Source organism: Miniopterus natalensis, chromosome 13 (genome assembly GCF_054644295.1).
Source record: "Miniopterus natalensis isolate mMinNat1 chromosome 13, mMinNat1.hap1, whole genome shotgun sequence".
Taxonomy (NCBI): Eukaryota; Metazoa; Chordata; class Mammalia; order Chiroptera; family Miniopteridae; genus Miniopterus; species Miniopterus natalensis.
The window spans coordinates 14,111,862-14,136,977 of record NC_142093.1 but is presented as its reverse complement, the minus strand read 5'-3'; the positions used below and the strand labels follow the sequence as shown (position 1 = coordinate 14,136,977).

General features: G+C 50.0%; 1 protein-coding gene across 3 annotated transcripts in view; it reads left to right on the top strand.

Annotated features, from left to right (window-relative positions):
- The window catches only part of XDH (xanthine dehydrogenase), a 49,109-nt gene that overhangs the window by 11,701 nt on the left and 12,292 nt on the right, over positions 1 to 25,116 (top strand). Inside the window, exons 7-24 of one of the 3 annotated variants that reach the window (XM_087823831.1) lie at positions 4,150 to 4,218; positions 4,402 to 4,488; positions 5,577 to 5,718; positions 6,313 to 6,405; positions 7,016 to 7,167; positions 8,423 to 8,516; positions 9,674 to 9,783; positions 11,907 to 12,091; positions 13,116 to 13,290; positions 14,681 to 14,761; positions 15,851 to 16,020; positions 16,666 to 16,789; positions 18,477 to 18,596; positions 19,052 to 19,148; positions 19,995 to 20,119; positions 20,849 to 20,982; positions 21,402 to 21,489; positions 22,654 to 22,740. In XM_087823831.1, coding sequence (XP_087679957.1) covers positions 4,150 to 4,218; positions 4,402 to 4,488; positions 5,577 to 5,718; positions 6,313 to 6,405; positions 7,016 to 7,167; positions 8,423 to 8,516; positions 9,674 to 9,783; positions 11,907 to 12,091; positions 13,116 to 13,290; positions 14,681 to 14,761; positions 15,851 to 16,020; positions 16,666 to 16,789; positions 18,477 to 18,596; positions 19,052 to 19,148; positions 19,995 to 20,119; positions 20,849 to 20,982; positions 21,402 to 21,489; positions 22,654 to 22,740 — 2,133 coding nt within the window. Of the gene's footprint in view, positions 1 to 4,149; positions 4,219 to 4,398; positions 4,489 to 5,576; positions 5,719 to 6,312; positions 6,406 to 7,015; positions 7,168 to 8,422; positions 8,517 to 9,673; positions 9,784 to 11,906; positions 12,092 to 13,115; positions 13,291 to 14,677; positions 14,762 to 15,850; positions 16,021 to 16,665; positions 16,790 to 18,476; positions 18,597 to 19,051; positions 19,149 to 19,994; positions 20,120 to 20,848; positions 20,983 to 21,401; positions 21,490 to 22,653; positions 22,741 to 25,116 lie in introns of all 3 variants that reach the window. The other 2 variants (XM_016218921.2, XM_087823830.1) reach the window with 2 other exon arrangements.

The window sequence follows — 25,116 nt, the reverse complement described above, 5'->3', positions numbered from 1 at the left end:
AGTGTGGAGATGGAGATGGGGCTTGTAAGGATGGAAAACACAACACCCTGATGAGGAATGAAGAGGTGTGGATTTAAGAGAAAATGGTTGAAAGCTCAGATCCAGAGTCTGCAGATCTAGGTTCAAATCCCATTTCATCATTGAACTGATTCATGGCCTTGGGCTAATTTTCTTATTTCTGAAATTTAGATCCTGATAATACCTATCTTGTAATGTTTGTTGAAAGAACTTCTTGCAGAGCCCTCAGAACAGTGCTGGGCATATCTTAAGTATTCAGTAAGTGGCAACTATAAATCATGATGCTGGTCCATTTCTTCCATGACTCAATATTTGATCTATATCAATTGTTCAGGCTTCCCTGAGAACCAGGAATTGTTAATCTTGTCCATGAATTTATTTCATAAGAGGCTTCTCAAAGAGAAACAATTTAGTTCTACTTTCTCAAAAGAGAAGGGCTTTTGACTGTAGCTGACAATTATGCTCCTTCCCAGGGTCGAACTGGTTCCTGATTCCATTGTTCGACAGTGCTTCTCCCCATCCAGCTGCCTGGCAGAGCAGAGCAAGCAGAGCTGAGTTGAGTAGAGCTGAGCAGAGCAGAGCTGAGCAGAGCTGAGCAGAGCTGAGCAGAGCTGAGCAGGCTGAGCAGGCTGAGCTGAGCTGAGCTGAGCAGAGCTGAGAAGAGCAGAGCTGAGCTGAGCAGAGCTGAGCTGAGCAGAGCTGAGAAGAGCAGAGCTGAGCTGAGAAGAGCAGAGCAGAGCAGAGCAGAGCAGAGCAGAGCAGAGCTGAGCTGAGCTGAGCAGAGCTGAGCTGAGCAGAGCTGAGAAGAGCAGAGCAGAGCTGAGCTGAGCAGAGCTGAGCAGAGCAGAGCTGAGCAGAGCAGAGCTGAGCAGAGCTGAGCTGAGCTGAGCAGAGCAGAGCTGAGCTGAGCAGAGCTGAGAAGAGCAGAGCTGAGCAGAGCTGAGCTGAGCTGAGCTGAGCAGAGCTGAGCAGAGCAGAGCTGAGAAGAGCAGAGCAGAGCTGAGCTGAGCTGAGCAGAGCTGAGCTGAGCAGAGCTGAGAAGAGCAGAGCTGAGCTGAGAAGAGAAGAGCAGAGCTGAGCAGAGCTGAGCTGAGCAGAGCTGAGAAGAGCAGAGCAGAGCTGAGAAGAGAAGAGCAGAGCTGAGCAGAGCTGAGCTGAGCAGAGCTGAGCAGAGCTGAGCTGAGCTGAGCAGAGCTGAGCAGAGCAGAGCTGAGAAGAGCAGAGCTGAGAAGAGCAGAGCTGAGCAGAGCTGAGCAGAGCAGAGCAGAGCTGAGAAGAGCAGAGCTGAGCAGAGCTGAGCTGAGCAGAGCAGAGCTGAGAAGAGAAGAGCTGAGCAGAGCAGAGCAGAGCTGAGCTGAGCAGAGCTGAGCTGAGCAGAGCAGAGCTGAGAAGAGAAGAGCTGAGCAGAGCAGAGCAGAGCTGAGCAGAGCAGAGCTGAGCTGAGCAGAGCTGAGAAGAGCAGAGCAGAGCTGAGAAGAGAAGAGCAGAGCTGAGCAGAGCTGAGCTGAGCAGAGCTGAGCAGAGCAGAGCTGAGAAGAGCAGAGCTGAGAAGAGCAGAGCTGAGCAGAGCTGAGCAGAGCAGAGCAGAGCTGAGAAGAGCAGAGCTGAGCTGAGCAGAGCAGAGCTGAGAAGAGAAGAGCTGAGCAGAGCAGAGCTGAGAAGAGCAGAGCTGAGCAGAGCAGAGCAGAGCTGAGAAGAGCAGAGCTGAGCTGAGCAGAGCAGAGCTGAGAAGAGAAGAGCTGAGCAGAGCAGAGCAGAGCTGAGCTGAGCAGAGCTGAGCTGAGCAGAGCAGAGCTGAGAAGAGAAGAGCTGAGCAGAGCAGAGCAGAGCTGAGCAGAGCAGAGCTGAGCTGAGCAGAGCTGAGAAGAGCAGAGCAGAGCTGAGAAGAGCAGAGCAGAGCTGAGCTGAGCTGAGCAGAGCAGAGCTGAGCAGAGCAGAGCTGAGCTGAGCAGAGCTGAGAAGAGCAGAGCAGAGCTGAAAGAGCAGAGCAGAGCTGAGCTGAGCAGAGCAGAGCTGAGAAGAGCTGAGCTGAGCTGAGCAGAGCTGAGAAGAGCAGAGCTGAGAAGAGCAGAGCTGAGCTGAGCTGAGCAGAGCAGAGCTGAGAAGAGCAGAGCTGAGAAGAGCAGAGCTGAGCTGAGCTGAGCAGAGCAGAGCTGAGCTGAGCAGAGCAGAGCTGAGAAGAGCTGAGCTGAGCTGAGCTGAGCAGAGCAGAGCTGAGAAGAGCAGAGCTGAGCTGAGCTGAGAAGAGCAGAGCTGAGCTGAGCTGAGCAGAGCTGAGCAGAGCTGAGCAGAGCTGAGCAGAGCTGAGCTGAGCAGAGCTGAGCAGAGTGAGTGCTCTGAGCCACCAACATGACCCGCACATAGTGTCCTCAGTAGCTCATGCGCATTACTCATGAGAGACCCCTGGCCACTATTCAGAGCCTTTTCACTCCTACTTTACACACAGCTCTAACAAACCTGATTATCTCATTTTCATGCCCATAGCACTTACTAGAAAAGGGTGAGGAGCATCTTTTAGAAGGAGGCACACTGTCTCCAGCAAGAAATGACAATGTCCATCCAGCAGCAAGGAAGGAAATGAAGGAACCATAAAAATAACCATGTGCTCAGCCTACTGAGAAAAGTGGAAATCTCTCTGGGGGGGAGAAACAGTCATACCCAAACCTCAGTAGACCTTGAAGGCAGTGACACATTGTCCATCACAATAGTTTATGCCATGAACACGTCAATGAATTATCAAGAACAAAGATTTAAGTAAGAATGTGCTGGCCTTTCAATGACCTGGAAAATGTGCTTCTGTGAAATGCATCCTTCCCACCAGGACTGGGTGAGTGAGGCTGGTGCCCCTCACTGCACTTGGGACCCGCTGATTCCCCCACGTCATTCCTCCAAGAAAGAAGATGGGAAGAGGCCCTGTAGGAGCCTCTCTCTTCCTTCCTTTCTGTCTAAATTGAAAGGGCCAGGGCAAGGGTGAGGTGGTGGGGAGGGCCGAACAGCTGTAAGATCTGACAGCGAGGCCTTGAATGCCTGAGGGGTCAGCACTTTTAGGGCAGCTTTTGCAGGTGGTAGAGGTGAGAGGGGGTTTCTCTCCCAAAGCCAAGTCTCACAGTGCTTTCCAGTCCTCAAAGACCACACCTTTGGCCCCCATGGCCCCCTGAGAGCTTTCTTGGGAACAATAGTGAGTTGTGACTCATCCGTTGGGAAATGTCTGGGTAGAATGTGTCTCTTGTGATCACGAACAGAAGGGCTGTCCCCGTCCGCTGCTCCAGAAATTGGCTATCTTGGAAATGTGCCTGGCTGTGCCTGGAAGTTTATCCCACTTTGCTTCTCAGCACAACTTCATGATTCTGGAGTGTCTCCTGGGGTCCTGAGCTGAGATTCCTGCTTTCCTGGGGGCAGATCAGTCAGGTTGGAGGCAGCAATCTGGGCGCTACTCTGTCCTCTGCTATTGGCACCCCGAGAGGTCCTGAGCAAGTCTTTTTCCCATGGGTAATGGGTCATCAGACCTGTACCCTTCCTCCAGAACAGGCCCATAGTGAGGATGAATGAATGCTTAGCTTTCTGGCCAGAAGTGTCTAATAGGCAGTGGTGAGGCCATCAGGCACATTGCTGGACACATCTCTGGACCCAGCAAGCAGTCCTGGACATTCTCGTCAGGAGCCCCACAAAGGCTCCAGCCTGGGAGATGCCCAGACAAAAACTTGATTGAACTAGAAGAGGGGCCTCTTGAATGTAGAGAGATCTAAGGGAATTTCTGTCACAGAGGCTTCCTAAGGAAGCAGCACTGAAGTGGGAAAATGGGCATAAAAAATAATGTTTTGATAAAGTAGGAGGACCTATCTTTATGGAGAAATGTTCTTAACATTAAGTTTCCCTGCTGCTCCCAGGAGATATCTTATTTATTATTCACAAGTTATTTAGTCTACATTAACCAAGCGAGAGGAAGTAGTTGAAGCAGAGGCCTTACTTCCATGCAAAGGCAAGTGGGATGGGACAGGGTATCTACTAATACTGTTGATGCTGGAATAGGTGTCAGAGCTGGATTCCACTGGACATTCATAATGTAGGTTCTTGAGCTTCTGTGGAAACTCTTTGCAAACATTTTTGTGTGAATGTTGGTCATCTCTATAGGATGGTGGATGCTGCGGAGGAAATGTGGACAACCCAAACTGCTGCATGAACCAGAAGAAAGACCACACAGTAAGTGGGCTCTGGGTTCTCCAGCAAGATCTCCTTGTTCCTGCCTTCCAGGAGCTGCCTGCCCCTCTGTCCGCCTGCTGGGGGCTGTGAATGAGCTCACTCGGACAAAAGGCGGGGCTGGTCCTATGGGGCATTTTAAAGGGGGGAGATGCTGTACCACACATCTGTTCTCTTCCGCAGCAGGTCAGCCTCTCACCATCCTTATTCAACCCAGAGGAGTTCATGCCCTTGGATCCTACCCAGGAGCCCATCTTCCCCCCAGAGTTGCTGGTAGGTGATGCCCCAGGGAGAGGCCTATCAAGGCTCTGTGCTGTGAGCCCCTGGAGACCTGCTTTATTTCACACCCATGGGAACTGTGTATTCTCCTTGTCCTTAGGTTTCAGCCTGAATTTGTATTTCTTTCTCTGACACCCAGGGTCAATTCCCTCTGTCACATACTCCCACAGGGACCCACATTTCTCTCCTTCTCACATGTGTCACTCTGAGGACAGGAAGTGAATCTTTCTGGCACCCTGTGTACAATAACAGGCTCCAGAAGCATCTGCTGACCTCTTGGCTAAATCTAATGCATAAGCTCCCCAAGCAGCCCACCTTCGCTCTGCAAGCAGCCCATTTAGTAAACAAACAAACAAAGGACACAACCCATGGCCTGCAGCTCTGTTTTAAGGACACCACTCACACCTATTTTCTCACCTGGATGATTCTGCTCCTTCACTCCAACATTTATGGCGAGGAAAGAATCAAGCCACCCTCAGAGTGTCTCAGGTGCAGGTTCCTCATGGGCTGCTGAGCACACGAAGGCCCCCTCAATTCAAGGGGCAGAGGGAAGGGCTTTGCAGCAGACCACTAGCATATCTTTCTCTAGACTGTGCAACCTTGACAACCTAGTTTGATTTGGGGTTTTCTTTCCCAGCATTGCCCCTCATGCACTGGAACCAGCTCTGTGTTGCATTCCCTCTGCCACCCCTTCCTTTGGGCCCTCTCTGCCCTCACCTTGTCCACTGCTCCTTCTGGAGACAGTAGGGGCAGTTCAGGCTCCCTTGTGGCTAGGGACCTTTGGCAGGTCACATAACTTCCCTGAGCCTCAGGTTCCTCCCTTACCTGTAAAAGATGGGGCTCACGATGCCCCTTCTCTGCATCTTCTCATGACCCAGTGAGCTAATGTATGGAAGAGCCGCAACCTAGTTCCCGCTTCTATCCACCGTAGTTTTCCTCCCTTCTCTTTGACATGATTTTCACTCTGAATTCAGTAATAAACAAGTCCGTGGAAGAGTTGATCCCATTGTGGACTTAACAGCAAGGGCGATGGGTGAGACAGTGGGAAAGAGATGGCTCAGTAGGAAAATGACATTTTCCAGAGGCTGAAAGACGCTCCGCAGAAGCAGCTGCGTTTCCAAGGGGAGCGTGTGACCTGGATCCAGGCCTCGACCCTGAAGGAGCTGCTAGACCTCAAAGCGCAGCACCCCGAGGCCAAGCTGGTGGTGGGGAACACGGAGATCGGTAAGGCCCAAGGTGGCCCTGGGGCCCACCTGGGGGCAGGAGACCCACTGAGGAGCCCTGGGCACTTGAACTTCTGCAAAACCCCTGGCGTTGGAGTCACACAGACCTGGTTTGACCTCTTGCCGGCTGTGTGTCCTCTGCAAAATTACTTCTCCCCTCCTCTCATTTTTCCATTTCATGTGTGGGGTTGATAATGCCTCCTTCAAGGATTGTTCTGAGTATTAACTGAGACCCTTGATGACTGGTCTCTACAGCCATTCACAGAGTGCCAGCTCTGTGCCAGGTAGTCCGGGAGGGTCTGGGTGTCAGGAGCAGTTGGATGCAGTTCATTCCCTCACGTATCTCCCAGCCTGAGGCAGGAGGGAGCAATGCAGGTAAAGTGTCCAGGCCTGTGTCTCAGTTTCTTCATCTATAAATAGAGAAAATTACAGTATCTCCCAGGGCTGTTGTGAGGGTTAAATGAGTTAAAATATGTAGTGTGTGGGAGGATTGCTGACATATTTTAATGTCCTGTGTTTCCTAATATTGTTACTAAGCGTGCACAACGCACACACACACACACGCCTCTAACTTTAGGCTTCTGTTTCTCTCGAGGCATTGAGATGAAGTTTAAGAACATGCTGTTTCCTGTGATCATCAGCCCAGCCTGGATCCCCGAGCTGAATTTAGTGGAGCATGGACCAGAGGGTAAGGGGAGGTTCACCTGAGCCCCCAGAGCGGCTGGGATGCTGGGGATGGGTCTCCACAGTGGGATAGTGGGTTCCAGGACACCTTCCCCTTTTGGCTCTCACTGCCACCTGCTTGTCCTGGAGCCGCCCTGCCCAGGGGAAGGGGCACCCTTCACTGCTTTCCTCCATCATGGTAGGGTGCCAGTGGGCAAGGCCTGTGAGATTTCCAATAGTTGTTCTCAGTCCTGGCTACACATTAGAATTGCTCATAAGGTTAGGGGTCACGTGTGTGTGAGAGGTGGTAGTGCTTGAGTGTTTTTTGTTTTTTTTAAAAGGCAGGAATTTACCCTCAGAGATCTGATTTTACTGAGTTGAGAACCACTGATTTAGTGAAAGCGCACTCTGGTTATAGGACAAGAGGTCTGGGGTTGAGTCCTGGATCTTTTATTACCTGTGTGGTGTTGGGCAAGTCACTTAACCTCTTTGGGCCTTACTTTCCTCGTCTGTATAAGGATGTGAGTCCTGGTGCAGCCTCACTTGGGTGGCTGTAAAGCATCATAGGCACTGTTTGTGAAAGTGTTTTCTGAGCTGGGAAGGGGATGATTGCTATGCTGAGCCTGTGTTCCCAGGTATCTCCTTTGGAGCTGCTTGCCCCCTGAGCACTGTGGAAAAGACCCTGCTAGATGCCGTTGCCGAGCTTCCTGCCTACAAAACAGAGGTGTTCAGAGGTGTCCTGGAGCAGCTGCGCTGGTTTGCCGGGAAGCAGGTCAAGTCTGTGGCGGTGAGTCCCCTGATCAGGGGTCCTCCAGGCCCAGGGGATAGGGCCCTTCATCACAAGGCAGTGGGGGGCTAGTCTGGCCTCTGCTGCAGACCCCGGGGACCTCAAACTTTAATGCTTAGAACTACCTGGCGTGTTTGTTAACGATGCAGATTCCTGGGCCCTGCCCTCCGAGATTCTGGCCTGGAAGGGCTGGGGCGGAGCCCCCGGGTGCTTCTGATGAAGGTGGTCTGTGGGCTACCACAGGTAACACTCACTCTGACTCTGTCTGCTCCCTGAGGTTGGAGCGATAGAGTCTCCGGCCTCCCCTATCTGAACTTGGCCCAGGCTCTCAGCAGGTGGATGAGAGAGAAATTAGGGAGAAGCCAAACCAGGGAAGGGCACTGTCTTTCAGAGTTGGGGGTAGAACCAGAGGTAAACCTGCCTGAGAGTAGGGAGGGTGCCCCCTGTTGACTGTCACAATCAGCCTTCAAACTAGCCCCCCAATTCCCAGTGTGCAGGTGGCGTTCACACACCCGGTGCCATTTGAGGCTCATAATCGTTGATGGTGTTGGGAAGAGAGCTAGCCCTTCTATTCCATATTTTTACCATTTTTAAAAAACTAAAACATCAAACAAAATAAAGCCAAACAGTCTACTCCCATTCCCCACACCTTACCCCAAGCACCTGCCCCTTCTGGCTGCAGATGAGATATAAACTCAGAAATCTCCAGTGAGTTCCCAGCTTGGCCGGAATCTCTTCCCGGAAGAGCCTGTTTTCATTGCGCAGCTGGTTTCCTTCCTCTTTTCCAGTAACCAGAGCCCTGCGCCTGGTCTCCTGACGCTCCTTGCCCAGTTGCCAGGGAGCTCAGATCCAGTTAGAGCAAATTGTTCATCTTTAACTCTTCCTCCTCTTTTTCCACGATCTTTATCTTCCGTTTCTGCTTTACTAACTCTCTGTGGCCTCTGTGATGAACCACCTTAACCCTTTCAGAAAAAGCGTGGGTGAAATTAAACAGATTTCAAGGGGCTGACTCCGGCTTACTGAGGTTCACTGGCCGGTGAACTTCAGAGCTGGGCCCCAGTCCCCGGCGTCCTGATCTCACATTTTGCACGTTGCTCTTAGCGTTGGGGTTCTCACTGTGCCCGTCCGTGTCTACAGGGGCTGGAGGTCAGGCCCCTTTCAGCAGGTGCCATCCTCCTGCCCTGCGTTTGGGAGCCAGCTGGGTGAGCAAGGGTTTCCTGGGTGGGCTCTCACACACGCTCTCTGCTTGTCCTAGTCCATCGGAGGGAACATCATTACGGCCAGCCCCATCTCCGACCTCAACCCGGTGTTCATGGCCAGTGGGACCAAGCTGACCATCGTGTCCAGAGGTGAGCTGCCTCATGCAGAGGGTCCTGGGGGAGAAAAGCCTCCCAAAGATTGGTTACTTTCTGGAGACACAGAGTCCAAAGTCAATGACCCAGCTGTCCTACGGTTTGGATTCCTGGAAGCTACAAGGGATCGCTCATGTTGGGGACCAGGAGAGCTGGGCCGTTTCTTTATTAAGAATTCACAGCAGGCTCTGTGGCAAAATGCCTTACCTGGTGGGGTGCTGGAGCCAGAACGTGCCCGCTCACCGCGGCTGATCGCTGGGTGTTAGCGTTCGTTAAACATGGCCATTGTTAAAGATTAAATTATATAAACCTACAGTGAGATAAATTACGTTAATTACAAAGGTAATGAGTACTCAGAATTCACCACTTCCTAATCATTTTACTTCCTTTTGCTGTTTCTGTGCTGTTGAGGTTCCTTCCGTTTACCCGCAGTGGAAACGCCGTATCGTGGTGCGCTGCTGTGCATCCTTCCCTGTCGGAGGGTCCCCAGCACCGCCCCCTGGTTTGATGACTTGCTAGGGGGCCTCACGGACTCAGCATATAGTCGCATTCATGGCTATGGCTTATTACAGGGGGGCACGAAGCAAAACCAGCTGAGGGACAAGGCAGAGGGAGCAAAGTCCAGTGGAAGACGCTCAGGCCCTGGAGCTCTGACTGGCACATGCCAAAGTCCAGATGCCCAGAAGGAAAGCAAGGGTTCGACATAAAACCTATTTTTTTTTTTTGCAAACCGTGAGCCATTCTTATCAGGAAATGGTAGGAACCCTCCTGAGATCCAAGTTCCCAGAGGCCAGCCAGCGGCCAACCTTGTCAACAGCCCTTTCGGAGGATAGCAGGCCTGCGGTCAACCCTGTTGCCTTCTTTCTCACGCCACACGCAGTGATGTCTCTCCGGTGGCTTGAAATTGGCTGTGGTGGGAGTATTTCTACCATAGAAACTAGCAAATCGAGTGCCCCCCATCCTGCCCAAAATGCTGATTGTTAAACATTCACTCACAGCTACACCATTGCTTAAGGATTTCAGGTGGAGGACCTTGACCCCAGTTGTGCCATCCACCCCCTTTGACTGTGGGCATCAGAGACCAGGATGCAGAAGCCCACTGGTGGCTGCCCTGTGCTTTCTCACATCGGCCCCTCTTCATCTTGCTGTTATAGGCACTAGGAGAACAGTCCTGATGGACCACACCTTCTTCCCTGGCTACAGAAAGACCCTGCTGGGTCCGGAAGAGATACTGCTTTCCATCGAGATCCCCTACAGCAGGGAGGTGAGATCCTGGGCCCGAATCACGCCTACACCTGCTAGGTTCCAGACAAGGAGACCAGAGGTGGCCTCGGGACCACCCTTAGCATCTCTCAACTTTAACAGTGATTTTCTCATCTCTGGACTGTGCCTTTGACCAACCATACTCCTCTCTGGACAATGAGGAGTTTTCGGGTAGGGGGTACAGAGCATGGACAGAAGCTCGATGTGTGATCCCGAGAGAGCTATTTTATTTTTCTGAGCCCCAATTTCCACATCTGTGAAATGGGCACAATTTTACGTACTGGGCAGGTTATTGTGAGGACTGAAAAGTAATGCAGGAGGTTCCTGGCAGATGCTTGGGAGCCGGTGGAGATCACCAGCTGGTAGCCAGCAACGGTTTCAAGGATGCACCCCACTGTCGAGTATTCCTGCCCAGGTCGGAGGAGACTCCGTTTCATAAGGTGAAGTGTGGGGCCAGTGTGCTGAGGGGAGAAGCTGCCTGTAAGTCAGACCCTCCTCACATGCTGACCTCGGGCTGGACGAGGTGCTTACTCACTGACCTTGCTCCGGGTTGGCGTGGATGACAGTTTCTGCTCCACGGGCAGGTCTCCAGCCTGCTGGGGCAGCTCAGGGCGCCTCTGGCCGCCTTGCTCTTGTTCCTCGGGGCCTGTGGTGGCTTCACCTGGCGTGAGCCTGGCCTCTCTCAGCAGCTGCATGTTCCGTGATGGGCCTTTTAGAAAAGCGATGTGTGAGAGGCTGGGGAGCCAGCGATACAGCAGCGTATTAAGGGCTTTCCGCAGCTGGTGCTGGAACAAGCGTTAATGCGCATGTTTCATTCTTGCTAATTTTAACCTTCGTAATGAAAATGCTAATTAAATGAGAGCAATTACACCCCTGAGGCAGTTTCTTAGTGGCTCTCTAGCTTGTCCTTTTAGACCATCTTGGGCAGTGATTCCCAGAGTTCTGTATTTCACAGATCAGCAAAAAAAAAAAAATTAAATTATGAGGTTGGGAAAAGAGGCAAAAACAGGCTTTGTACTGCCCAGTTTTTATTTTGCTAGGCAAGGGACATAAAAAATATTTCATAAAAGAAAGGAGAAGTTAATAGCCAGAATTAGGAAGATTTCTCAAGAAAGAACAGTAGACCTGGCACTGACATTTCCTGGCACCCCAGTGAAAACGTCGCCAGGGTCTGGCACAATCCTGGATGAGAGCAGCTGGCACCTCTGCTCCAGAACCAAGTTCAAAGTCTGGCCTCCTTGCCCCAGGGCTTGTCTGACACCCTGAGTCGGAACTAGCTTTAGCATGGGGGGGGATCTCCATGGCTTCTTCAAACAAAAGCCTGTGGTCATTTTGGACCTCAGCAGTGGGCCTCCTGCTTTCTCCAATAAACCTTTCCGGAAACCTCCCACCTTTGACGTGAATCAGGATTTGTGGTGCCAGGTGAGTTCATACCACAAGCAGCACCTGACCCAGAGAAGGCTTGAAGTCAGATGGTTCTTTCCTGGAAAGCAACTCACTCTTCCCTCCTATCCCCCAAGACGGAGCCTGGCCTAGACCCAGGAAATGGATGCTCAAAGCACAGGGAGCAAGGTTTCTAAGGGCAGCCAGTAGACAATGGGGGGGGGGCACGGGACGGACGGACAGATGGACGGGGGAGGGGGGGACAGGTTAGAGAGCAGGCAAAGAGGCTGCAAGCTGAGGTTGTTTCAAACGCTCTTTGGCATTTCACGGTATCTACTTGAGAGGCAGCCTGGCCAACAGAGGTTTGGGCACAAGGCCCTCCCACCCCAGAGGCACCAGGATGGAGAAGATGCGCGGGCCTGCGGGGGTCTCAGAGGACACTGAAAACCCCCTCCCCTCCCAGCTGTTTGGTTGAGAGTGCCCCGTTCCTTTGTCCCCGACTTTCAGTTTTCCTGACCAACAGGGAGAAATCCTGACCCTCCCAGGTTCTGGGAATGGTATATGGAACTTCTGAAAACGTGAAAGTTATGCCTCACTCTTTTCTTCCTGTCACCAGCCCCTTGCTGATGTGCGATGGTGCTGTCTCCTCATGTCACCTCCTATCCCTGTTCCAGGCTCACAATTTGTTTGTAGTCCTTGCAAAACAGGGTGGGAAACAGGCACCTTTCTGTTCTTTTTCAGGGCGAGTTTTTCTCAGCATTTAAGCAGGCCTCCCGGAGAGAGGATGACATAGCCAAGGTGACCACGGGCATGAGAGTCCTGTTCGAGCCAGGAACCACACAGGTGAAGGAGCTGGCCCTGTGCTACGGCGGCATGGCCGACAAAACCATCTCAGCCCTAAAGACCACTCGGAAGCAGCTGTCCAAGTAAGAGCTGCGGGCAAAATGAACCCGCTGCCGCTGTGTGACTGCAGCTCCGCTACTGTTGCTACTGCTGTTACCTTGGCTACTACTCCTGCTGCGATTACTGCTAGTAGTTATTACTGACAGCATTATGACTAACAGGATTGCCGTGCTGTTACTGTTGCTCCTCCTGCTGCTACTGTTGCTACTGCTACTACGATTACTACACAGCTACAACTATTGTAACTACTGATACTACTGCTGCTTCTACTACTATTACTAACAGTAGTATCACTGCTGTTGCTGCTACTACTTCTGCTACTACTACTAGTATTACTACTGCTTTTGCTATTACTGTTACTACTGCTGCTGCTTCTACTGTGACTGTATTACTTCTGTTTCCACTATTACTATTGCTTCCACTAGGACTGCACCTGCCAATGCTGGAATTACTACTACCAGTATTGTTGCTGCTACTGTTACTATTGGTATTTCTACTTCTGCTATTACTCTTGCTACACTATTACTATGGCTACTACAGTTACTATGGTTACTGTATGGCAGCAATTGTACCAAGCACTTCACTGGCACTATCCTAGGTCATCCTTAGCATAACTGTATGGATTGATAAAGCTTAACGTTGGAGTTTGGTTCCAATTCTTGGCTCTGGCACTTACCAGGTGGGTAATATAATAAGTCAACTATGCCTCAGTTTTCTCCCTGGTAAAATGAGTATAAAATTTTTCGTACTACACTTTTTAATTTAAATTAAAAACGATGTTTCATAAAAAGCACTTAGGACATTCTAAGGACTTAATAGACTTAACTATGATTTTCACGGTCTTTTAAAATTGTATCTGTTTTTAAAAGATGAGAAAACTGAGGCTCAGGGAAGTTAAGTAACTTGCCTAAAGTCACATAACTATGAGTCTCTGAGCCAGATTTTGAACCAAGGTTCACGCTGACCCTGAGGCCCTGTGCTCACTGCCCCGCACAAATGATGCTGAGGGCAGGGTAGGAGCGCTCGCCCATACCGCTCTCCCGGCAGTTTCTGGAACGAGAAGCTGCTGCAGGAGGTGTGTGCAGGCCTGGCGGAGGAGCTGCAGCTGGCCCCCGACGCCCCGGGGGGCATGGTGGACTTCCGGCGCACCCTCACCCTCAGCTTCTTCTTCAAGTTCTACCTGACGGTGCTTCAGAAGCTGGGCAAAGGGCACCCGGAGGATGTGAGTGTGGGGCCCGGGCAAGGCGCAGACTCTGCGGCACTTTTGTTTGGGGATTTGGGAAGCTGGTCTGGGTGAGACAGTGCTGTGGCCCAGGTGGTGAACTTGCTTCTTGCCTCTGGACATGAAAGGGCAGAGGAGCAAGGATCTGGGACACCAGGGATGGGGGCCAACTGGGTGGCTGAAAGGCAGAGCACTGGGCTGGAGTCAGGGGCATGGGCTCTTGTCCCAGCTGTGTCATTATCTCACTTGAGAACTTGAACAGGTCACAACTCTTTCCAAGTCTCAGTTATAAAATCTGCAAAAGGGGCGGGTAGACCAGGCGACCCTTCAGCAGTATAGCTGATGTAACCGTGGCTTTGTAGCTGGAATGGAAATGTGCAGTGTGATGGGAATGGAGAGCGTGGAATGGGACTGCGAGGTAGGGCGTCTATAGCCGCTGCAAGGATGTGCATTCAGGAGGGGGCGCTGGCTGATGTGGGGCCCAGCTTCCCGGATGGGTTCACCAACAAGCATGTGTTTTGCACATTTTAGACAGTACAACTGCACCGGGCACTTAGGGGGCAGCCTCGTGTGGGAGAGAACATGGTCATTGGAGGCCAGTCTAGTGTGACAACTGCGGAGATGGAGCCTGGGGGAGTAAAAGGAGGGAAGGTGTCACGGGGGGGGGGCAGCAGAGCAAAATTCCTCTTTTGAAAATATTCACGACACTTACTGTTTTCAGAATATAAAAGTAATAAAGACACAGTAGAAAACTTTAAAAAATACGGAATTGTGTAAAGAACAAATTGCTCTCAGATCCTAGAGAAAACCGCTGCTAGTATTTTTCCTTATGCCTCTGACCTCTTCCCTTCGTTTATCTGTCCTCCTGTCCCATTCTGTTTGTCGGCTCCACCTCTCTCTCTATTCGTCCTTCCTTCTGTCCGTCGATATATCTATCATCTTACTATCTTTTGATCTGTACATAGCGTTTTCTAAATAAATGTGGGGTCATGCTGCATATAGAGTTTTATTTCCCCCTTGATTCCATTGAGATTATATTGTGAACCTTTGCCATATCATTAACGATTTCCCACAATATTGGGAGAAAAAGGAAGACTTTCCCAGGAAGGCCGGGGAGGAGACTAGTCCACCAGAGAGGGCAGCCTCGTAAGTGCCGGGAGGAGGGAGGCGGCCCGGTGTAGCAGGAAGGACGAGCTGCTTGTCGCGCAGGGGCACAGATGGGGCCGAGAGGGAGGCTGTCATTAGATACTGAGCTGCAGAGCCCACGTTCAGGTGTAGAGGTGGATCCAGCCAGTACTAGAAGGAGTGTGAAATGAGAGGGGGACAAACAAGGTCGGGGTCAGTGATGGAGATAGTCAAGGTCGCCTCTGTCATCTTGCCTCCACAGAAGTGTGGTGAACTGGACCCCACCTTTGCCAGCGCCACCTTACTCTTTCAGAAAGACCCTCCGGCCAACATCCAGCTCTTCCAGGTGAGTGTGGACGGTGTCCGGCTAATGTCAGAGCCCTTGCAGACCACATCGTGATGCTGACCACTGGCAAAGCACTTACTCGAACTGCCCCTGACTGTTGTGCACAAGTATCCAGTGAAGAAAACGGGAGTTACATGAATGTCAATGAGGCGATTTCCCCCTTACGCACCTAAATTTTTCTCTCGGGATTACTCTCGTCTAACCTGCAGTGGAATGTAGTGTTTGAGTGCGTGAACCCTGGGGCCGGGCTGCCCGAGCTGGAACCTGAGCTCTGCCCACTCATCACCGTGTAACCTGGGACAAGTTCTCCAACTCCTCTGTGCCCCTTGGGCAAGCTGATTACGCCCACGGTGTGGTTAATGATGGCACCTGTGTCACAGGATGGTTTTGAGGATTAAATGTGTTAGTAAAAGTAAACAGCTTAGATAGTTCCTGGCACATAGTAAACATTCAAGAAATATTAGCCATTACTATAATTACTTTGAAAAACACATAAAACAAAATGAATAGTTAGAACATTTTGAAAAATACAGAAAAGTATAAAGAAGAAAATAAAAATCACCCCAAATCCCACCTCTAAGAAAAAAAAATCATTATAGTTTTTTGTATACTTTGCGTTTTTATGTATATATGGACATGTATATACCATATTTGTAACACATGCTCTTCTTTTACTATGACATTGAAATCATTTTTACATACACACATACATATGTCTTATGTCCTGTTTTTACACTTAACATGAGCTTCCATCCTTCTAGTTAAAAGGCTTCAAAAGTATGTTGTCACAGTCGCAAACTATTCTATTACATGAGAGTAACGTAATTTATGCACCTAATCCCCAGAGACTGGACATCCAGGTCCCTCTTTTGCTTTTCCCCTATTCCTGTATGCGGCGGTCCTGTGACCACCATCCCGATTACTTACTACGTGCCTTTCTGTTTCCTGCGCATGCTGCCCCCGTGCCCCCTCCATTCTCGCCCCTCAGGTTTGCTTTGCCACCTGGCCTGAAACTCCACGATTTCCCTGGGCCTGTAGGAGAACAGTGCCCTCCACAGCTCAGGCTGACTGGTGACCTTGCTATTCTAGGAGGTGCCCAAGGGTCAATCTGAGGAGGACATGGTGGGCCGGCCCCTGCCGCACCTGGCCGCAGCCATGCAGGCCTCCGGGGAGGCTGTGTACTGTGACGACATCCCTCACTACGAGAATGAGCTGTCCCTCCGGCTGGTCACCAGCACCCTGGCCCATGCCAAGATCAAGTGAGTGTAGTGAATACACTGGGAGAGGAGGGCGCTGGGAGCACCCTGCCTGCCACCGGAGATGTACCTCTTTTGGCCTAGAGGGGAGATGGGGATCATCTTAAACTGCAGCCCGGAGAGGAGTGGGAGAGATTTGGGGCTCAGTGGTTCAGACTGTTGTAATTGATGAACTCTCTGGGCATTCTCCCTTTGAGGTCTGAATTATCTAATTATTCCCAGTGCCCTGCCATTCCGGGATAGAGTGGTACAGTCAGGGCCCTAACACGCTCATTCTGGATGGGCATTAGCTGTGAGGTGGGTCTTAGCCAGGATTTAGAACGCTGTTCACTATGACTTGGTCCCCTTGTACTCGGACACCAGAACAGGCCACAGTCAAGTCCATGAGGGCAGGCCTGCCTGGTCACCTCACCTTCCCAGCAGGACTCAGCACAGCAGCCTTCACATGCACATGGGAAGCATTTAATCAACACTTGCAGGATAGGACAGGACAGGACAGGACAGGACAGGACAGGACAGGATAGGAAGCAGAGAAGGGAGAAATCATGGTGGAGGAAAACTGTTGAAATGAGGACAAGGCAATCCAGTTGGGTGACGGGTCTTCCACTTGGGTCTTCTGCTGGCCCCTCACGCTGCTCATTCTTGCAGGTCCATCGACATTTCAGAAGCTCAGAAGGTGCCGGGGTTTGTTTGCTTTATCTCCGCCGATGATATTCCCGGGAGTAATAAAACTGGACTTGCCAATGATGAAACAGTCTTTGCAAAGGATGAGGTATGGCTTGGATTTTAAAATATGAAGCTAGTGGGACGAGTAAGTTTTAATTTGTGCGCATTCCTCCAAGTCCCTCCCATTGTAAAGGTTATACATTTATACATGTTGTTGCCATCAACCAATTGGCCAGTATTCAGGGCAATCAGTAGGGGGCAGAATATGCTTGGTAGCACTTTAGTTTCATGTTTACTTGTTTATTTAACTAATGGCCACTGTTTGGACATGGTAGGATGACTCCATGCCAAAGTGGCATTAAAAAAAGGCTGGTGATTGTATTTGAAGTAACAATCAGGTCCTCAAGGGTACAATATTAAGTTCCTTTACAAAAAGAAAATAAAAATATATTAACAAACCAGATAGAAATAAACGAACCAGAAAGAAATCACAACATCACCACTATGTGTGTATTGATAATCCACTTATCTGAACGTCCAACTATTGATTTCAACTATATATGGAGTTCTGCCAAAAAACAAGTTTCTAAACATTCAAGACAGCTGCTACAAAATCCATATACTTACGGAGCAGTTCTCAAACAGTCACTTTATAATTCCAATACAGATCAAATGTTGCAAATGGGAAACGGGTCAGTATTGCTGAAGGGCAAGTTCACCTTATTATTGTTGTAAAAGAGAAGAAGTAACTATAGACCCAAGACACAAGGACCCCAGAGGGAGAGCATTTGATGGAAAAACAAATTGCTTTGCCAACTTCAAGAGCCCTAGGAGCACTGCTAGCATTGTGGTTAGTGAGAGTCATTCAGGATCAACAGCCATCACCCTAACCAATTAAGTCAATAACTTAACAGGGTGCTAAAGAAATAATTATCCGAGACAGGCATGCTAAGCATTGGTTCCTATTGTCAGAAACCTCATATTCCAACGTTTTGAGTTGGACAAATTTTTTGTCATTTATTTTTTGGGGGATGTTGAAAGAAAATGATCTCTGAAGGAGATTTATTAAGCTTTTATAGGAACTGAACTATTAAATGAAGAGAAAACAATAATCATTAGTCTATAAATCTAACAAAAAACTAGTTTATGAGTCATTAAATTTAAGAACTAGCACTTGGAAACTGCTTCTGGGCATCTAGATGAATATAAGATATGATTGCTGCCTTTGAGGAGCTATTGGTATAAATCTGGGAAACAGAAGATAAAAGAGAGTGAGGTGATGGAAAAGAAATAAAACTGGGAGTCAGGGCCTCAGATGTAATCGTGGTCTGGTCACAAGCCAGTTGTGATCTTGCTGCCTGGGTCTCCATCTCTTTGTATGAAGAGTAGGGGGTTGTAGCAGATCTGAGGTGACAGACACAGGCCATGCGGCCACACCTCCCATTCTGCTGCTCATGGCAGACGTGACTGATCAGTCCCCACATTCTTTCCTGGGCCGCTTCTCAACAGGCTGTCAGTCACAGGACTGGCCCTTGAGATGCAGTGAGTTTGCCATCCTGACGCTAGTCATCTCCAAGTTCCATTCTACTTCCACAGGTTCTAAACATGGATGAAAGAGCAGAACCCAAATAAGAGACTAAGGGAAGGGAAAGGCCCCAGGGCATTCCTAAGACGTGCCTTCATAGGAAATTGTGGGGGCAGGGGCCTTCCTTTTGGCCATTCTGAACAATCCAAAATAACTGGCTTTTTGAGGAGCTTTGTTACGTTCCTCAATAGCCTGGCTCTGCTCCTAGGTGACTTGCGTTGGGCACATCATTGGCGCTGTGGTCACTGACACCCCAGAGCACGCCCAGAGAGCAGCTCAAGGCGTGAAGATCACCTATGAAGAACTTCCAGCCATTATCTCCATCGAGGTAAGAAGAGCGGGCTGCCTGTGGAGAGGGGCGAGCGCCCTGTCTCTGGGAGCACACTGTGTAGGGTCCTCTAGAGGAGATTCGAGCAGCAGGTGGGGTTTGACTAGATAGGTTTTAAATCTCTTCCAGCCCTGGGGTTGTGTGGGCCCGTGAAACCTTCCCCGTCGCGAGCCTAGGCTCAGTCCGCTAACGGCCACACTGAGTCCCTCCTACCTGCTTTCAGCTCCACGTGGGTCCTTGAGGGATTCTCTGCTTTTCCTCAAGGCCTAAAGTTGTCCAGCTCTAGGGAAGGAAAGGGAGGAATGTGACTTTCTGGCAACACACGAGCTTACTTTAAATCTGTATGAGAGGCTTTTAGAAACGCCTATGTGAGAAGAGAGGCGACAGTTCCCACACTGGGAGACCACCTTCCTCCCTCTGAAAGTCAAGTTGCTAAGCTTCTTTTCGATCCTCAGGATGCGATAAAACACAACTCCTTTTATGGAGCCGAGCGGAAGATCGAGAAAGGAAACCTCAAGAAGGGGTTCTCAGAAGCAGACAACGTTGTTTCAGGTACAGCCCCACAGTGCCGCGGTGGGCACGGGCCAGCCCTGGTTTGTGAACGAAGTTAAAGCGCTGCACCCCGAGCCCCGGGGGAGGGAAGTGGTTTCCTGTCCTTCCCAACAGAAGAGTTCCTCTGGTGTTTGTAACAAAATGGTAGACAGTTGGCTGGGAGAGAACTTCAGTCACCTTCATCTCCACTGTCCTGGCTCTGGGCGGGATGTCTAAGTGATTCTAGAGAGGTTCCAGTGCTCCGGATTTGGAAGCCTGTCTAGGGAGGTAACGGCCACAGATGCCTGGCCAGCCACACGGCCTCCGGCCCCCCGGCCCCCCGAAGGCAGGCCTCACCCGTCCCAGCCGGTGCTGTCCCTTCCCTCCCCTTCCCCCCCCGCACCCCCGCCGTGAAACCAGGCGCGCAGGTCTCAGCCCAGCGCGAAGCTGCTGCTAACACCACTTCTGTCATTTTCTTCATTGTCTGTTGTGCATCGCTAAGTCACTAGTAAGTTAACTCACTCACTGGCCCGAGAGCTTCAGTTCTGGAAGGTATTTTTAGCTTTCCGATCACACCTGTGGATTCTTTCATCTTTTCCAAAATTTTCAGTAATAGTTTGAAACTCCTCAATCCCACTGGCTGTGGCATGAAGAGAGCTTCATGCCTGGTGCACTTCAGTGTCATACTAGTGTCTCTGTCGGGGCGAGGGGCTCAGCTCCCCGATTACCAAGGTGGAGACCCTTTTCCACACCAGTTGGGAACCTGGAGATTACCTATGAACAGCTGGTTCTTGCCTTGGGCACTTGGCAAGAACTTGCCCCCTCTGCAGCAGCAGGCTCACTTGGGGGGTCTCCTTGCTTCCCCAGGCGAGTTGTACATTGGCGGCCAAGAGCACTTCTACCTGGAGACGAACTGCACCATCGCTGTCCCAAAAGGCGAGGCAGGGGAGATGGAGCTCTTTGTGTCCACACAGAACACCATGAAGACCCAGGTCGGTGTCCTGCTCAGGGGCCTGGGGAGGGCACTGGGGAGCTCCTGGCATTGTGGGAATTGGGAAGAGGGAGACCTGGGCTGGTCCAGAAGGGATTTGGAGGGTAGTGGTCCTGGACCAGACCCTGTCACCTACAAGCTAGTGTAACTGCACGTGTTATGTTATCTTTCTCTTCTATAAACTAGGGCCTGGTGGGGCTGTAATGATTAGATGAGGTTTAGTACTTGGCTAGAGCCTAGTGTTAGCTATAATGATTCCAGTGCTATATGACCTTGGTCACATCATATTTGGCCTCAGCCTCCTCATCTGTTGAAGGTTGGGTAAGTGATAGCCACAGGGACCACTAAATTATCTGCCACAGCTCAAATAGTCCTGGTTTCACTACACCTGTAATGTGGATCCCAGTGTGTTTAGCAGCCGGTTCTACCCTCATGACCCGCCATTTCCTGGCCTAATGGATGAGTTTTGCTCTGAAAGTGAGCTGTGACTAGCTGCTTGCCCCTCTGGTTAAAAGCAAGTGTCTGGATTCAGTCTGCAGTGACCAATGAGTGTTGGACCCCAGCACCACTACCCAAGGGGCAGCACTGGGAGGGTCGTGGATTCTCAAACCTGGGAATTTCAGAATTTGCAGCAGTAATTAGGCCTGTGCATATGAGGCAGGCTCTGGGTCAAGGCTGAAGCAAGTCCAGATGATGTGTTCAGAGCAAGTGTGTTTTCTTTTGCCCACAGAGCTTTGTTGCAAATATGTTGGGGGTTCCAGCCAACCGGATCACAGTCCGAGTGAAGAGAATGGGAGGAGGCTTTGGAGGGAAGGAGACCCGGAGCACCGTGGTGTCTACGGCAGTGGCCCTGGCTGCATACAAGTGAGTCAGTCCTCCTGGTGGGCTCTGGGAAGAATAAGGCTGCCTCTGCCGGGAAGACTTTCTGGATTTCCCCCTTTGGGAAATAGATTCTCCTTGCTTTGCATTTTCATGGCCTTCTGTTTTTAGAACTTCGGGGCATAAGGGTGAAGATAACACCACCTAGTTCTTCGGTGCATGTGTCCATATCTGTCCCCCCTACCTGGCTGTGAGGGCCCTGAGGCAAGGACACAGCTCACATCCTGTATTCCCCACCCTGTCTGGCCCAGTGCGTAGACAGCAAAGCAGCCCAGCTTGGGACTGCTGAGTGTGCCAGGTGGAGAAAGGACACGTCTCTGCTGGCTTCACCCTCGAGACTCACAGGGCTGGGTTGCTGCGGAGACCTCAGTTTTCTGACCCTCTGACCCTGGTGTCTCCCCCAGGACCGGCTGCCCCGTGCGCTGCATGCTGGATCGCAGCGAGGACATGCTCATAACTGGCGGCAGACACCCCTTCTTGGCCAGATACAAGGTTCCAAATGTTGGGAGTGGTGCCAGGGCAGGCGGGGTCATCCCATTAGGATGGACTCTCACTTTCCTTATGACTCTCTGTAGAAGTTCAAAGAAATAGCCACAAGAGATGTTCAAATCAGCCAACAGCAGCACAGAGGGGCTGTGCTGTGGGACGCTGGCGGGTGATGTTGGAAGGTGGTGCTCACAGCTTTTGCGAATTTGGTTTTTGTCCACTCAGGCTCGGAAACATGACTTGTCAGCAGACCTGGGGGAATCCTTCCTGGAGAATGGCCTAATGGTCACATGTCCCCAGCTTGATGTGAAAGTCAGAATGACTGCTTAGTAATTCACAATGAGAATTAAAACTTCTCAGGACCTGGACAGGCACAAGTTGTCAGGGGAGGGCACTTGCTCTGCCAGACCACGTGTGGCTGGGCACTGCCCAATTTCCCTGTAAAATATGCCCTTTTCTGGGCTACTGTGGGTGACCAGTTCCTGTTCTGGCCCTGCATCCTGCTCCCTTACACACCAGCACCACCTTACAGGTTCCAGTCTAGCTCTCTAACGCTGGGCACCCTCCCTCTCCACAAGCTGGCTTTGAACATCCCCCCTCTTCTCACTGTTTCATCACTGAACTCCCCAAAACAGATTATATTTCTCTTATTTCCAAATTCTTATGGAATCAAAGAAAGGAACTTGGTGTTTGTGGGTCCCGGTTTTCTCCCTTATGAAATGGCCCTAAGGGTTTGTTTCGATGATTACGTAAGCTGAGGGATGTCAGAGCACGTGAAGCTCTTGCAACCTGTAGCTTTTATTGTTTGCTGGTCAAAAGCTACGAGGGGAGACTCCAGTCTCTTTCCCAGTTTCTGTTCCTAGCCCTCTCCCTGCTCTATCATGACCAGCACTCTCTTTCCTCTCTCCTCACTCCCTGTGGTGGAACCAGAAGCCAGGAGTAGGTAGGAGGGAGGAGGAGTGTGGGGAGAAGGTGTTCCAGGGGGGAGCCCAGGGTGCATCCCCGGGGACATGTCAGCTCCTCTCTTCTGGCTCTGGTGATGTCTATGCTCACTGTTTTTCTGGTGTGGTGTCTTGCTCTTTCTGTTTCCTTCAGGTAGTAGTGTAAGTGGGAGGGGAGAGGTAGAGACGGACAGACGGACGGGTGTTGAGAAATGGCTCTCCTCCTCAGGTTGGCTTCATGAAGACAGGGAAGATTGTGGCCCTGGAGGTGGAGCACTACAGCAATGCGGGCAACACCTTGGATCTCTCTCAGGGTGTAAGTGGGACCTCCTCCTGCATCTCGGGGTGACTAGGCAGTCAAGGGCATGCCCCACAGCCCGTTCTCACAGCCAGGTACAGGCCTCCTCCATGCTTGCCTGTTATTGTTGGAATAGCTTCCCAGCTGGTCCCCGCCTTCGGGTTCTCCATCCTTGGTTAATCTCTAAAGCACACAGATAGTCATCTTACTTCTGTAACTGGAAGCTCATCCTTCTCTTGCAAGGTATTTTAACAAGCAAGCAACATTAGTTACAAAGCTTTACATACAGTACAGTGACATGTGTATGTGTGCACGTATGTATAATGCTATGCATGGAAAAGTCTGAAAGAGATACACCGAACAGTGATTGGATAGACATGCACTGTAATTTATTGAAATATAATTTACATACCATGAAGTCCACCCATTTGAATGATATAATGTCATGGTTTTTAGTAAATTTAAAGTCATGCACCATTATTATTATTTTCAAATCTTTTTTTTTATTTAAATATATCTTTATTGATTTCAGAGAGAGGAAAGGAGAGGGAGAGAGAGAGAGAAACATCAATGATGAGAGAGTCATTGATCAGCTGCCTCCTACACGCCCCCGACTGGGGATCAAGCCCGCAACCCAGGCATGTGCCCTGACCGGGAATCGAACCCCGATCTCCTGGATCCTAGGTCGACGCTCAACCGCTGAGCCATGCCCGGCCGGGCAGTCATGCACCATTATTACAATCCAGTTTGTAACCATTTCTGTCACCTCCAAATGACCTCTTGTGACTATTTGCAGCCATGCTTGTTCCCATGCCCAAGCCCAGATGCCCAATAGTCCACTTTCAGTCTTTACAGAATCATACACTATGCAGCCTTTTGTGTCTGGCTTTCTTCTCTCTGAATAATGCCTCTGAGGCTCATCCATGTTATAGCACACGTCATCCCTTCATTCCGACTTATTGATGAGTCATATTTCCTGATACAGATAGACCATATTTGGTTTTCTGTTCACCACTTGAGGGACATCTGGGTTGTTTTCAGTTTTTTAGCTTTTATGGATAATACTGCTTTGAACATTCCCGTGCGAGTCTTGTATAGACATGTTTTTGTCAGTTTTGAAAATTAACTAAGTTACCTTGGTGGTACTCCTTTAAAAAATTTTTTTTTTTTAAATCTTAATTTTATAACATACTAGCTACCTGTGCTTAGATTCTTGTTATAAAGAAAAAGTAAAATGTTACAGGAAAAGCAGAAGTTCCTCCCTGTCTGCCCCCCACTACGGGCTTTCTAATTAGCTCAATTAGGAAACTTCACACCTGAGATCTGGTGTAAAAACTGTTCAAAAAGGGAAAGTTTTTTAGCGTTTTTACCACTTATAACATTGGCTTCTTGGTGGTGTAGAAAAATCAGGTTGAAAAAGATGTCCTACTTGTCCCCAAAGATCTTATAAGCTCTTAAATTCAACCCAGCAAATATTTATAGAGCGCCTAGGGTGGCATCATGAAGAAGCATATGGCATCGCTTCTGCCCCCGGGAAGTTCACAGCGTGGTGGGGAGACAGTAACAGGCAAAAGGAAATAAAAGTGCAAGTTGACAGAGTGCTAAAGAAAAGCAAAAAGGGAATTAATTGAGACATACAAAAACTTTCAGACGACTAGGACTGAAATAATTAGGCGCCAAAAGCAACCTGTGGGAAAGAGGCTATACGTGAGGAAGAAAAGCTAAAGCCGAAATGAGACAAATAAAACCTGCCATCGATGGCTTCGGAGAGATGAGTTGTCACACCTGGAAGAAAGAACAGTCAGAGAATAAAGATGAAGTGAAGTCTTGTGAATTAAAACCGTGGGAGCAGAAGGTATGAAAGAAACTCAAGGTGCTCTCCCCCCAAAAGAGAAAATGTGGCGGAAAACCAGGAAAGAAAAACACAGAAATATTCGCGGACCAGTCGGAAGACCCATGTCGTAGAACTTCCAAAAAAGAAAGAATGGAAATGAGAGAGAAGGAAGCTTTCCAGAAGTAATTCAAGCAGTTTCCCCCACTGATGAGCATACATTTTTAAGCTGACCTAGTAATAAGTGCACGTAAAACTAAGCAAATGGAAAAATGAAAGACAAAATTCATTAAGTCCGGGGGAAATGTTAGCAAGCAAGAGAAGTAATCACGGTCTTCCCTGGTTCAGCTGTGAGTGATTTCACAGAATAACGTTAACCTGACTGTCGGTCAGGCTGAAATAGGGCCGTAGGGGGAGGTTGGCGCGCATTCGGGGCGGGGGGGGGGGGGGGGGGCGCGAGGCGGGAACTAAATCCTGGGAGTCTGAAGAAGTCAGAAGTGACAAGATAAGCAGGTTTCTTGGAAATGTGGAGTTAATGAAGCAGCTGACAGTGAGCCGGAGAA